General features: G+C 45.0%; 1 protein-coding gene across 2 annotated transcripts; it reads right to left on the bottom strand.

Annotated features, from left to right (window-relative positions):
* Window positions 1–4639: 4639 nt before the first annotated feature.
* LOC103277546 (zinc finger protein 709-like) lies at window positions 4640–10818 on the bottom strand. 2 transcript variants are annotated; one of them, XM_016998847.2, is made up of 2 exons: window positions 10467–10818; window positions 4640–6498 (listed from the first exon to the last, which is right to left on the bottom strand). In XM_016998847.2, the coding sequence occupies exon 2, from the start codon at window positions 6203–6205 to the stop codon at window positions 4640–4642; it is 1566 nt and encodes a 521-aa protein (XP_016854336.2). In that variant the 5' UTR covers window positions 6206–6498; window positions 10467–10818. The 2 variants fall into 2 exon arrangements, with proteins under 2 accessions (XP_016854336.2, XP_062828838.1); XM_062972768.1 differs by having other exon boundaries at window positions 10697–10818.
* Window positions 10819–14166: the final 3348 nt, after the last annotated feature.

The raw sequence follows: 14166 nt of genomic DNA, 5'->3' as shown, positions 1-14166 counted from the left end.
CAAGTGTAGAAAATAGTCCAGAATCAGACCTTTCAGGAAAGGCCAGAATTAGTCCAAAAAAGCAATGTCAAATAAGAAATATTAAGGTCCAAAGTTGTAATCCAATAACCGAAACACTCACTTTGCCAAGCAAAGTGAGGGGAGATGACAAGGTCCTTTAGTCCATAAAACTTGAGCGTGGCTAGGAAATAACTTGATACTTGAAACAAGGCTTGAACGTGGAACAAGGTAACTAAGAACAAGAACAAGGTCCGTGGAATAACTTGGTAAAATCCGTGAAACAAGGCAAGGATTGATCCTGGGAAACAAGGCAAGGTCCGCAGATAAACAAAGGCTGGGAAACAAGGCGAAGGCTGGATAGCAAGGCAAGGCTTGGGCAGGAACGAGGCTTGAATCGGAGCGCGCTGTCCAGACACAACTCGCTCCGTAGGCTGACGAATTGACTCCGCGAAGTTACTACGCGGGCAAAACACCTATATAGAGTCTAACTTTCTCACCGAAGCAGTTCTCTGGGAAACAGAAGCGAAAGCTAAACTCTGTGACCAGATGTTAAACTCCTTAAAGATTCTCACGAGAAACAGTCTTAATTGGCAACATTCTTAGCTGCTATCCTCGCACTCCTGCGCGAAGCTGATTCCAAACTTCTCTGTTGTTTACAAAACTCCCGGCGCAAGAACACGGGAGAAGTAGGCTCTGGGGTTGTTTGACATACTTCTGGGAGACCACTTTCTTGCAGGTGCAAGGTTCCCAGATCGGCCTGGGAAAGATCTGGCTGAGAGGAATCCAGTTCAGACTGGGAAGGTAAAAAACCCAAGTTTTCATCTTCATCAGGGATTACAATGTCCTGAGCAGGACTACAAGGCCCATGGGTCATCACAGCCGCTCCCTTTATTAACCTGGCTGCCGCCCGCTGCACCAGCTGGAGCTTCCGGGCCGTCTTCAAAGGCAGCCCCACGTAGAGTGCATTGCAGTAATCCAGCCGGGATGTGACCAGAGCGTGGACCACCGTGGCCAAGTCAGACCTCCCAAGGAACGGGCGCAGCTGGCGCACGAGGCGGAGTTATGCGAAGGCTCTCCCGGCCACCGCTGAAACCTGAGGCTCCAGGCTCAGCAATGAGTCCAGGATCACACCCAGACTGCGAACCTGCGTCTTTAGGGGGAGTGCGACCCCGTCCAACACAGGCTGTAACCCTATTCCCTGTTCAGCCTTGCGACTAACCAGGAGGACCTCCGTCTTGTCTGGATTCAATTTCAATTTATTGGCCCTCATCCAGTCCAACACAGCGGCCAGACACCGGTTCAGGACCTGGACAGCCTCCTTAGTGACAGGTGGGAAGAAGTGACAGAGCTGGACATCATCTGCGTACAGATGACACCTCACCCCGAAACTCCGCATTATCTCTCCCAGTGGCTTCATGTAGATGTTAAACAACATGGGGGACAATATCGACCCCTGCGGGACCCCACAGGACAATGGCTGTGGAGCCAAGCAGGTGTCCCCCAGTGACATCATCTGGGATCGTCCCTCCAGGAAGGACCGGAGCCACTGCAGAACAGTGCCTCCAATGCCCAACCCGGCAAGTCGTCCCAGAAGGATACCGTGGTCAACGTTATCGAAGGCCGCTGAGAGGTCCAGCAGAACCAGCAAGGACACACTGCCCTTGTCCAGTTCCCGGCGAAGATCATCGACTAAGGCGACCAAGGCTGTCTCGGTACCATGCCCCGGCCTGAAGCCAGACTGTGCCGGATCTAGAATATCAGCATCTACCAAGAATGCCTGGAGTTGCGCTGCCACCACCCGTTCCATGACCTTGCCCAAAAAGGGGAGATTGGAAATCGGCCAATAGTTATCCAATTGAGTGGGGTCCAGTGATGACTTTTTCAACAGCGGTTTTATCACAGCCAATTTGAAGCTCGCTGGAACAATGCCATCCCTAAGGGAGGCATTCACCACCACCTTCACCCACTCGGCCAATCCCCCTCTGGCTTCTCTCACCAGCCAGGATGGGCAGGGGTCTAGGATGCAGGTAGTGGCCCTCGCCTCTCCAAGCACCTTGTCTGCATCTTCGAGGTCAATTAATTGAAAAGAATCCATCAAAATAGGACAAGAAGGTGCTCGTGTTACATCCCCGGAGACTGCCGTTAATATGGTGTCGAAGCCAGAGCGGATCAGAGCGACTTTATCCACGAAGAACTGAGCAAATGCTTCACAGCGAGCTGCCGAGCTGTCAGGGATCCCATCTTGAGTGGTGGGATTTAACAAACCTCTGACAACTCGAAACAGCTCCGCCAGACGGTTCTTCGCAGATGCAATATTAGTTGCAAAGAAGGCGTTCTTTGCAGCATCTATTGCTGCAGCATACGCCTTCAGAAAGAGGTGCAGCCGTGTTCGGTCTGATTCGTTCCACTTCGAGCGCCACACGCGCTCTAGACCCCTCTTCTTTCGCTTCATCGCTGCCAACTCCTCAGTGAACCAAGGAGATGGTTGAGCTCCGCTACTCGAGAGGGGGTGTTCTGGAGCGATCGTGTCAATTGCCCTGGTTAACTCCCTATTCCAGAGAGAAACCAGGGCATCGGCAGAACCGCCAGCCGAAGTGGCAGGAAACTCCCCAAGAGCCGTCAGGAATCCATCAGGATCCATAAGCCTCCTGGGACGGACCGTTTTAGTAGGTCCTCCACCCCTGCAGAGGTTGGGGGGCGCAGCCAGTCTAAACCTGAGCAGGTAATGATCGGTCCATGGCAAGGGAGCGATGGTCAGCTCCTCCACACCTCCATCATCTTCCCATCCCTGACAGAAAACCAAGTCCAAAGTATGTCCTGCACTGTGTGCAGGCCAGATACCACTTGGGACAGCCCCATGGCTGCCATGGTGGCCATGAAGTCCTGAACCGCTCCTGAAAGGGTGGCCTCCGCATGGACATTGAAGTCACCCAGCACCAAAAGGCGCTGGGACTCCAGCGCCAGGCCCGAGACCACCCCCCTCTAGCTCAAGCAGGGAGACTGTAGTGCAGCGGGGTGGACAGTACACTAACAGAATCCCTAACCTGTCCCGGTCACCCACTCTCAGGTAGACATTCGAACGAGGTTGACTGTGGGATAGGGCACCTGGTCAGGGGGATGGAATCCTTATAGACCACTGCGACCCCGCCTCCCCGTCCTCCAGATCTTGGCTGGTGCTGCACGAAGTACCCGGGAGGACAGAGCTGGGTGAGATTAACCCCCCCTGCTTCGTCCAACCAGGTCTCCGTTATGCACGCAATGGAACAATGGCTTCAAACTACAGGAAAGGAGATTCCACCTGAACATCAGGAAGAACTTCCTCACGGTGAGAAGGGCTGTTCGGCAGTGGAACTCTCTCCCCCGGGCCGTGGTGGAGGCTCCTTCTTTGGAGGCTTTTAAGCAGAGGATGTATGGCCATCTGTTGGGGGTGCGTTGAACGCGATTTCCTGCTACTTAGCAGGGGGTTGGACTGGATGGCCCATGAGGTCTCTTCCAACTCTATTATTCTATGATTCTATGAGCAAGGACACACACCTGCACAAGGAGAACAAAACTGATACTAATCTACAAACACTCACTCACTATATGATTTCTATCTCTATTTACTCTGTTTCCTTTCAATGCTGTTCTATACTTCATCAATTTAGTTAATGTGTCCATCTCAATGGATTCATGAATCTTCATCGATCATTGTCATCATTCTTTGTCCTCTATTCTCTACATTTAAGGAGATATGCTGTGTATCCTGATGGACCCTTTGCCAAAGGTGGGATTAAAAGGTGGGATTATCCAGAAAGGGTTTCACTCTACGCAGGGATAAGTACACACAATGCAAGGCTGATGGTCTCATGTTCCAGGGCTCTCTCGGTATAAAGTCTGAGGTTTATTAAACAAAAACAAGACAAGACAATATTAACTTCTAGGAAAACTAAAGTCTTCAGTCCAGCTAAAACAGTGGTTCCCAACCTGTGGTCCATGTACCACCAGTGGTCCGCAAGAACTCAAATAGGGTCCATGGCCTCACTGTAACTACATATTTATATATGGCTACCAAGTCTCCTCTCAGCCTTCTCTTCTGCAGGCTAAATATGCCCAGTTCTTTAAGCTGCTCCTCATAGGGCTTGTTCTCCAGACCCTTAATCATTTTAGTCGCCCTCCTCTGGACGCTTTCCAGCTTGTCAACATCTCCCTTCAACTGTGGTGCCCAGAATTGGACACAGTGTGATTCCAGGTGTGGTCTGACCAAGGCAGAAAAGAGGGGGAGCATGACTTCCCTGGATCTAGACGCTATACTCCTATTGATGCAGGCCAGAATCCTGTCGGTTTTTTTAGCAGCCGCATCACATTGTTGGCTCATGTTTAACTTGTTGTCCATGAGGACTCCAAGGTCTTTTTCACATATACTGCTGTCGAGCCAGGCAGCATCCCCCATTCTGTATCTTTGCATTCCGTTTTTTCTGCCAAAGTGAAGTATCTTACATTTGTCCCTATCGAACTTTGATGGGAATGCGGATTTCCACTGTGACTGAGGCGCTTTCCCCATTCCATGAATGTATATGGCTTCTTCCCTATTTGGGTCCTTTGATAGGAATGCAGATTGTTAACTTTGACTGAAAATTTCTCGACATTTTATGCATTTCTATGGTTTCTCCTCTGTATGGGTCTTTTGATGGATACACAGACTTTTACTGTGACTGAAGCTTTCTCCACATTCCATGCATTTATGTGGCTTCTCCCCTATGTGGGTCCTTTGATGGGAACGTAGACTGCCACTCCGACTGAAGCTTTCTCCACATTCTATGCATTTATGTGGCTTCTCCCCTGTGTGGGTCCTTTGATGGGAACGTAGACTGCCACTCTGACTGAAGCTCTTTCCACATTCCATGCATTTATGTGGCTTCTCCCCTGTGTGGGTCCATTGATGGGAACGTAGATGGTCACTTCGACTGAAGCTCTTTCCACATTCCATGCATTTATGTAGCTTCTCCCCAGTGTGGGTCCTTTGATGGGAACGTAGACTGCCACTCCGACTGAAACTTTCACCACATTCCATGCATTTATGTGGCTTCTCCCCTATGTGGGTCCTTTGATGGGAACGTAGATGGTCACTCCGACTGAAGCTCTTTCCACATTCCATGCATTTATGTGGCTTCTCCCCTGTGTGGGTCCTTTGATGGGAACGTAGACTGCCACTCCGACTGAAGCTTTCTCCACATTCTATGCATTTATGTGGCTTCTCCCCTGTGTGGGTCCTTTGATGGGAACGTAGACTGCCACTCTGACTGAAGCTCTTTCCACATTCCATGCATTTATGTGGCTTCTCCCTTGTGTGGGTCCATTGATGGGAACGTAGATGGTCACTTCGACTAAAGCTCTTTCCACATTCCATGCATTTATGTGGCTTTTCCCCAGTGTGGGTCTTTTGATGGGAACGTAGATGGTCACTCCGACTGAAGCTTTCTCCACATTCCATGCATTTATGTGGCTTCTCCCCAGTGTGGGTCTTTTGATGGGAATGTAGAATGTCACTCCGGCTGAAGCTCTTTCCACATTCCATGCATTTATGTGGCTTCTTCCCTGTGTGGGTCCTTTGATGGGAACGTAGATGGTCACTCCGACTGAAGCTTTCTCCACATTCTATGCATTTACGTGGCTTCTCCCCTGTGTGGGTCCTTTGATGGGAATGTAGATGGTCACTCCGACTGAAGCTTTCTCCACATTCCATGCATTTATGTGGCTTCTCCCCTGTGTGGGTCCTTTGATGGGAACGTAGACTGTCACTCCGACTGAAGCTTTCTCCACATTCCATGCATTTATGCGGCTTTTCACCTGTGTGGGTCCTTTGATGGGAACGCAGATTGCCACTCTGACTGAAGCATTCTCCACATTCTATGCATTTATATGGCTTCTCCCCTGTATGAGTCCGTTCATGGGAATGTAGATTGCCACTCTGACTGAAGCTCTTTCCACATTCTATGCATTTATATGGCTTCTCCCCTGTGTGGGTCCTTTGATGGTAACGTAGATGGCCACTGTGACTGAAGCATTCTCCACATTCCATGCATTTATGTGGCTTCTCCCCTGTGTGGGTCCGTTCATGTACAGTAAGAGAACTTTTCCAATCAAATTGTTTCCCACATTCCATACATTGATGTAACTTCTCCCCTCTTTGTGATCTAGGATAGGGAGGTAGAGGACTTGCCATTCTTTTATATTTATAATTCAAATATTATGCCAGGAGTTCGCAGATATAACCTCCTGAGCAGCACAGTCTTTGTATTGCTGTAGCCTTCTGCTCACTTTCCCAAGCCTCTCTTTTTTCAGCATAATCTTATTTCCTCCTCCAAACTGCATAAGTTTGTAGCTTGAAATATAATTTTTACTACTTATTTTTTTCTTGTTGTCATTGCTGTGTATCTTGAAGTCACTTTAGACTTAGAACACTCCTCGGGCAAAGCTCTCACAACGTGTTCTTCGCAGAACTTTTTCAGAAGTTACCTGCAGACAAATGAGGGGAAAATCTCTTCAGGAGTTGAACAGAGAAAGATCTCATGGAACATGAAGAACAAGACTCGTGTTGTAGCAAACCCAGGGGAAGAGGGAAGGTGCCCATTGCCTGGTGAGAAATGCTTTAACACTTGCTCAACAACAAACAATCCCTCCTCAGGTCCAAAGGGGACGGTGCGCAAAGATTCTCTGCACAAAATAAAATACAACTCTACAAATTAAAATACAACAATGCAGCAAAACTGCAGGTATAACAGGCTGTGAACTGTGAACATTTATTTTGGCAGCTTTTGCTGAATTAAATCATTCTCAATGTCTTGTAGAGATATATGGTGAGCCTTATATAAATTACTGTAACAATGTTTAAAAGCCTGTTGAATATTGATATTATCCATTAATGTTTTATCCTTATGTTGTATCTTAACAATGAGTCCCCTTCGGGGTAGAGAAAGGCGGGGTAGAAATGTTGTAAATAAATAAATAATAATTTAATAATCACATTATTTGGCCTTTCTCTCCTCAATGTATATGCTAACCATTTCCCTGGTTTGTTAGCAGATTCAAAGTATTATTTTTTTTTGCATTGTTCATTTTAGTTTCCAATTCATTAACTAGTAACATCGATAATGGCATTTGTACGAGTTATATCTGAACATTTTTCTGTTTATTCTTTCTCATTTCAGTATTGAGTTTTATAAAGTATCCTCTAATATAAGCCGTACTGGCATCCCATACTGTTCGAATATCTGTAATTTAATTTAAATTAAATTCCAAATATTTTTTCAGTTTTTCTTTACAATTCTCAATTACATCCTCCTTATGCAGTAGTGATTCATTCAGTTGCCATCTAAGTGTAATTACTAGAGTCACAGGATTATGATCTGAGATAGTTTTGAGTAGGATTTCTGTCTTTTGAACATAGGTTGTGTGTTTGGCAGATAATAATAATAAATAATAATAAAACTTTATTTATACCCCGCCACCATCTCCCCAACGGGGACTCGGGGCGGCTTACATGGGGCCATGCCCAGACACCATACAATATAACAAAATAAAACAACATATCATAACACAATATAACAGTGCAAAAATAATCATATACATTACAGCACAAATCAGAGAAAACAGTAAAAAACAGGGCGGGCCACATGAACACTTAATTAAAAACTCGGGAGAGAGAGACATAGGAATAGGGGGAAACAGGGAAATAAAATGGTGGAGCAGTCTAAAGGATAAAAACCAAGGGGAATGGCCAGAGCAATATATTACATTTACTCCCCAAAGGCACATCGGAAAAGCCATGTTTTTAGATCTTTCTTAAAGGCTAACAAGGTGGGGGCATGCCTAATCTCAGTGGGCAATGAATTCCACAGTCGGGGGGCCACAGCAGAAAAAGCCTGGAAAAAATTATTCACTCAAGTATAAGGAAAGGGTGAGAAATGCAGCAGCTACTGGTAAATTTCAAAATAAAAATAGATAGCAATACAATTATATTAGTTGAGGCATCAATAGGTTAAATGTTTTTGAATACTTACATACAACTGTAATTTAGCTTTTAGACTTCTTTCAGCCTAATACTTTCCCAGTGTGACCCTCACCCGAGTATAAACCAAGGGGGGGGGATTTTCAGCCTTAAAAATGGGCTGAAAAACTAGGCTTATAATCGAGCATATCTATATATATAAAAAGATTTTTTTTAAATCGGCCTAGGACAAAAAAACAAAACTATACATCCCAGAAACACTAAACTTGGCAACACAACCCCTCATCCATGCCTCTACGTTCATACAACAAAAAGAAAAGAAAAATAAAGTCCTAATTAGAGAGAGAGGAATAATTGTTTTTTATCCTATTGCTGCCAGTTACAAGGCTAAACTCTGCCCACTTGGTCTCCTAGCAACCTACTCAGCCCACGGCAGAGGCACAGTTAGGCCTCAGGCCTCTTCCACACTGCCTATAAGATACAGATTATCTGATTTTAACTGGATTATATGGCAGTGTAAACTCAAGGCCCTTCCACACAGCTATATTACCCATTTATAATCTTATATTATCTGCTTTGAACTGGATTATCTTGAGTCCACACTGCCAGATAATTCACTTCGGTGTGCATTTTATACAGCTGTGAAGAAGGGGCCTCAGATAATCCAGTTCTAAGCAGATAATATAAGATTATAAATATACAGTAGAGTATAGGATGCCTGGCCATAATTACTTGCACTTTATTGATTATTTTAGCCATGAAACTACCTCTCCCATGTGATGTCATTCTGCACTTTGGCCCAGATCTGTTTTTAGCCTCCCGTTTTTAATATTTTATGCAGTATATTGATTTTTATGACTGTTTTACTGATATTGATGTCTTATTGATGTGCAAAATTGTTTTTTTACTGTTTTATTGCTGTTATTGTATTTTTATGTCGGGCATGGCCCCATGTAAGCCGCTCCGAGTCCCTCCGGAGATGGGGCGGGGTATAAAAATAAAGTTATTGTTATTATTATATTATATCATACAATCATAAGGTTAGGAGACACCCCTAAGGATCATCCAGTTCAACTTCCTTCTACTATGCAGGACGACACAAACCAAGCACTCCTGACAGATGGCCATCCAAGATCTGCACAATAATAATACAAATTGAATCATAGAATCAGACAATTAGGAGACACCCCTAAAGGCCATCCAGTCCAACCCAATTCTGCCATGCAGGACACAATCCAAGTACTCCCAGTAGATGGCCAGCCAGCCTCTCAATAATAATAATAATAATAATAATAATAATAATAATAATAATATCATACAATCATAAGGTTAGCAGACACCCCTAAGGATCATCCAGTTCAACTTCCTTATATCATGCAGGAGGACACAATCCAACCACTCCTGACAGATTGTCATCCAATATCTTCAGAATAATAATACACATCGAATCATAGCATCAGACAGTTAGGAGACATCCCTAAAGGCCATCCAGTCCAACCCAATTCTGCCATGCAGGACACAATCCAAGCACTCCCAGTAGATGGCCAGCCAGCCTCTCAATAATAATACAGTAGAGTCTCACTAATCCAAGCCTTGTAGTCAATGTTTTCAATAAATCGTGATATTTTGGTGCTAAATTCATAAATACAGTAATTACAACATAACATTACTGTGTATTGAACTACCCTTTCTGTCAAATTTGTTGTATAACATGATGTTTTGGTGCTTAATTTGTAAAATCATAACCTATTTTGATGTTTAATAGGCTTTTCCTTAATCCCTCCTTATTATCCAAGATATTCGCTTATCCAAGCTTCTGCTGGCCCGTTTAGCTTGGATAAGTTTGTCCCTCCTTTGTTACTCCCCCCAACATCTATCCTCTAGACTGTTTTCACTATCTCATGTCCCTGTTCCCCATGGTTTTATTCTTATCTCTTCTTACCCCGAGTTTTAATTTTGTGTCCATGCGGCCCGCCCTTGTTATGTTGCTTTTGCTTTGATTTTGTTCTGTACTGTGCATTGTTATTCTTGTATTGTTTAATTGTATTTTGATATGTTGTTTTTATATTTTGTTATATTGTACTGTCTTGGGCATGGCCCCGTGTAAGCCGCCCCGAGTCCCCGTTGGGGAGATGGTGGCGGGGTATAAATAAAGTTTTATTATTATTATTATTATAAGTGAGACTCTACTGTAATAACTAAGGATCATCCAGTTCAACTTCCTTATATCAAGCAGGAGGACACAATCCAACCACTCCTGACAGATGGCCATCCAAGATCTGCACAATAATAATACACATCGAATCATAGCACCAGACAGTTAGGAGACACCCCTAAAGGCCACGTTGGATAAGTGAGACTCGACTGTAAAACCAAATCGTAAAATCTAAACAAGAAACACGTAACTATGCATTAAAATCGATAAGGCACGAAACGTAAACAACACTTAGACAAGAGGAGACAGAACTGAAACCACCTGCAAGAAATATTAGAATCACGTGGTCCAAATTCGTAGGCCGGGGCCAAAGCCATGGTCCCTGGCCGGTCTCCCGTGTTTACTCCTTGCCCGCCTCCTGTTGTGTGCACCCGTGTCTGTCCGTGGGCGTGTCTGTGGGCGGGGACTGGTCCCCCCTCGTCTCCCTCGGAGGGACAGGCGGGGCGTGGAAGTCTGACTAGACGGGCCTGGGTGTGTCTCCGTCTCCTCACCATCACGGAACTAGGCCTCATTAGGACTCTCCTTCCACTCACGCGCGCGGGGCTTCCGACGAACACGCCAAGGGCTGGCGCCTCTCCCTCGGCTGGGCCCCACCGGAAGCGCCACCTCACTTCCGCCCGCGGAGGCTCCCCCCCCTTCCCTCCCTCTGCTTGTCTGTCTCCAAGGGAACGGGGCGGGGTTGGCCATGCCGTGACGTCACCCTGGAGCCCGTCATGGCGGGCGGAGGCAGGCGCCCAAAGAGAGGCGGGGCTTGGCCTTAAAGGAGCAGGACCGCGGGAAGGAGACGAAGAGAGGGTTAAGAAACTATCCTAGGAACAAAATGCATCATATTGGGTTGCTGTGTTTTCCAGCTGCCTGGCCATGTTCCAGAAGCACTCTCTCCTGACGTTTCGCCCACATCTCTGGCAGGCATCCTCGGAGGTTTTGAGGTCTGCTGGAAACTAGGCAAGTGGGGTTTATCTCCCTGTGGAATAATGTCCAGAGTGGGAGGAAGAAAGAACTCTTTGTCTGTTGGAGGCAGGTGGGAATGTTGCCATTGGCCTCCTTATAACAAAAACTATTATATAAATAATATATTATAAAACTACTCTCTCTCTCTCTCTCTCTCTATATATATATATAATAATAATATATTATATATTATATATATATATATAAAAATATTATATATATATATATATATATATATATATATATATATATAATATAATATAAATAATATATTATAAAACTATTATATTATATTATATAAAACTATTATATTATATAAAACTATTGGCCAAATAGTCACTGTTGAATGTTTTTAGGTTAAATGTTTTTATGTTGAATGTCTTTATGTTGAATGTTTTTATATTGTGGAATGATATTTTAAATTGTAAGTCGTTTGGAGCACTCTGATGGAGAGCGGCTAATCTATATATATAAAAGAGTGATGGCATCACGACAATTCACAAAAGAGCGCATTGCAGTAGTCCAGTCTAGAGGGAATTTTTATTAATCATTATTTTATAATACACTAGCTGTGCCCGGCCATGCATTGCTGTGGCGTATGGGAATTCTTTGTTAGGTAGGTGGAATAACAGTGAATAGCTTTGTAGCCAGAAAGCCTGGCCATTTTCTTATGTGAATCCTTGTTTGGTGAGGTGGAATAGAAAGGAATAGGCTTGCTGCTTGGAAGGTTAGGTAGTTGCCTTTTAGGGGAATGTTTTTTGGGGTGGTAGAATTGTAATGAATAGCCTCGGTGGTTCAAAGCCTGGGTGCTTGCTACCTAGGGGAAATCTTTGGTTGGTCAGCTTCAGAGTAGTATCACTGTTTCAAAGCCTGGTCGCCTTTTATGAAGGTTAATCTTTTATTGGTGTGGTTGAATTGCACTGAATATCCTTGCAGCTCCAGTGTCTGGCTGAATTTATTATTTTGTAATATATATATATATATATATATATATATATATATATATTACAAAATATAGAAAGCATGGCAATAAGAATAATAGAAGTTTCCTCCCATGGTAGCCCCCTCCCGAAGAAAGCCCCTCCTATAATTCCTCGTCCTGTTTTTCGTTGTTTCCCAACCTTGTGTTCTATTTAGTTGTCTATTGCAACTAAATAAAACACATGTACATATAAAAACATCAACTCGGACTCAATCAAGCTGTGATTCTCTGCCCGTGGTGGTACATTACTGCCATTATGGCCAGGCTGTAAACATTGGAGTAAAAAGTTTGGAGACCCAGTGGTGCCCAGGTGAGTTGAAAAAAGCATTTGTTGGCTGGGTTATTTGTCGACTGGGTTCAAGGCTCTCTGGCTAAGGGTGAACTACAACTCCCATATGCAAATGGCAGTCACCCCAAACCATGCCAGTATTCAGTCGGCCATGTTGGGTTTGTGGGCCATGTTTGGTCGAGAACTGTAGTCGGGTGGGTTTGGTGCTCTCTGGATGGGCATGAACCACGACTCCCATATTGCAAAGTCAATCGCCCCAAACCCTGCCAGTATTGGGTCTGTGTGTCAGTTTTGGTTCAGGTCCAGTGTCGGCTGAGTTCAGTGCTCTCTGGATAAGGGTAAATTGTAACTCCCCAAATCAAGGTCTATTCCCACAAACCCCTGCAGTATGTTCAGTTGGTCTTGGGGGTTCTGTGTGCCACGTTGGTTCCAGGTCCATCATTGGTGGAGCTCAGAGTGCTCTTAGATTGCAGGTGGACTATACATCCCAGTCCCTACAAGTCCTATAAATGATGCTGAATTCTCCCAAAACCTCTCTCTAATATGTTCAGTTGCTGATCAATTCCTATTTGCTGTGTGAGAAAAGAGTAGGAAAAGAGTTTGCTGTGGAAAAGAGTAGGAAAGGGTTATGGGAGAGGCAGTTATGGGAGAGTCATGCAAATTCCACATCAATGGAGAGAGTCAGAAACACTGGTGTGTCTGGTGGAAGAAAAACAGAAGATCTAGGAGGAAATTGTCCCCGTATGAAAGCCTTCTCTTGGGTGGTGGGCAGGATGGTGTTTGTGGAGGACATTGGCAGGGCGCTTGGGCATTTTCACGGCGCTCGCTGTAACCTACAGTGTCATTGGAGGGAGGGCCACTGGTTTTTCCTGCATAGTGGGAGCTATAGCTATTTGTGGAAGTGGGAGCCTGTCTGTGTAAATTGACACCCCTGCCACATACACACACATACAGATTTTCACTTTTATCATGTGTATAGATAATAATAAGTTTGTTCTTATATCCCGCCACCATCTCCCCGAAGGGACTCGGGATGACTTACGTGGGGACTATGCCCAGCAAAAACAGAATAAAATATAGCACAATTAATATACAATTGCATTTCAATCATTAAAACAATAAAACCAAAAAACAAGTATTGTAACAACATAAGAACAACAACCACCATCAACCAGTAGCCAAGAACAGTGGGCATGTTCAGATCGAAGAGGGCGGGCAAGGGCTAGCGCAGGAACAGTTGCAAGGGCAGGGCGGGTAATACAGCGCTGCAAGTCCGGGCGATGAGTGAGGGTGAGGCATCTATTTAGTTTTCTCTTCATTTTTTTCCTCCTTGTAATTGTGGGTGCTTTGAATGCGATTTCCTGCTTCTTAGCAGGGGGTTGGACTAGATGGCCCATGTGGTCTCTTCCAACTCTACTATTCTATGATTCTATGATTCTATGATTCTATGTGCCTTCAGTACTTCACTTCTAAGGAAACACATTCTATCTTGTCTGTTTCAACAGATATTTGACAATTAAGCCTGGAACCAAAGGCACCCCGGCAGGCCCCGTCCTCCTCTCCCAGGAATCCTTCTGCTTACCTGACTCAGTCCCACTCCATCGCAAAGGGGGGAAACGACTGAGGATTCGGCCACAGCATCATTCCAGACCCTGGAGAGAGAGCAAGGGGTGGAAAGCTGGTCACAGAAACAGGCCTCAGAGGTGACAATTGCAGTCCTATAAAGAAACCGATGAGGA

Source organism: Anolis carolinensis, chromosome 2 (assembly GCF_035594765.1).
Source record: "Anolis carolinensis isolate JA03-04 chromosome 2, rAnoCar3.1.pri, whole genome shotgun sequence".
Lineage (NCBI taxonomy): Eukaryota > Metazoa > Chordata > Lepidosauria > Squamata > Dactyloidae > Anolis > Anolis carolinensis.
This window is presented reverse-complemented; position numbering and strand designations above follow the sequence as displayed.

Bases quoted from the DNA above. Each gene is read 5' to 3' on its own strand.
- LOC103277546 (XM_016998847.2), bottom strand. From the start codon at position 6,205: ATGGCAAGTCCTCTACCTCCCTATCCTAGATCACAAAGAGGGGAGAAG.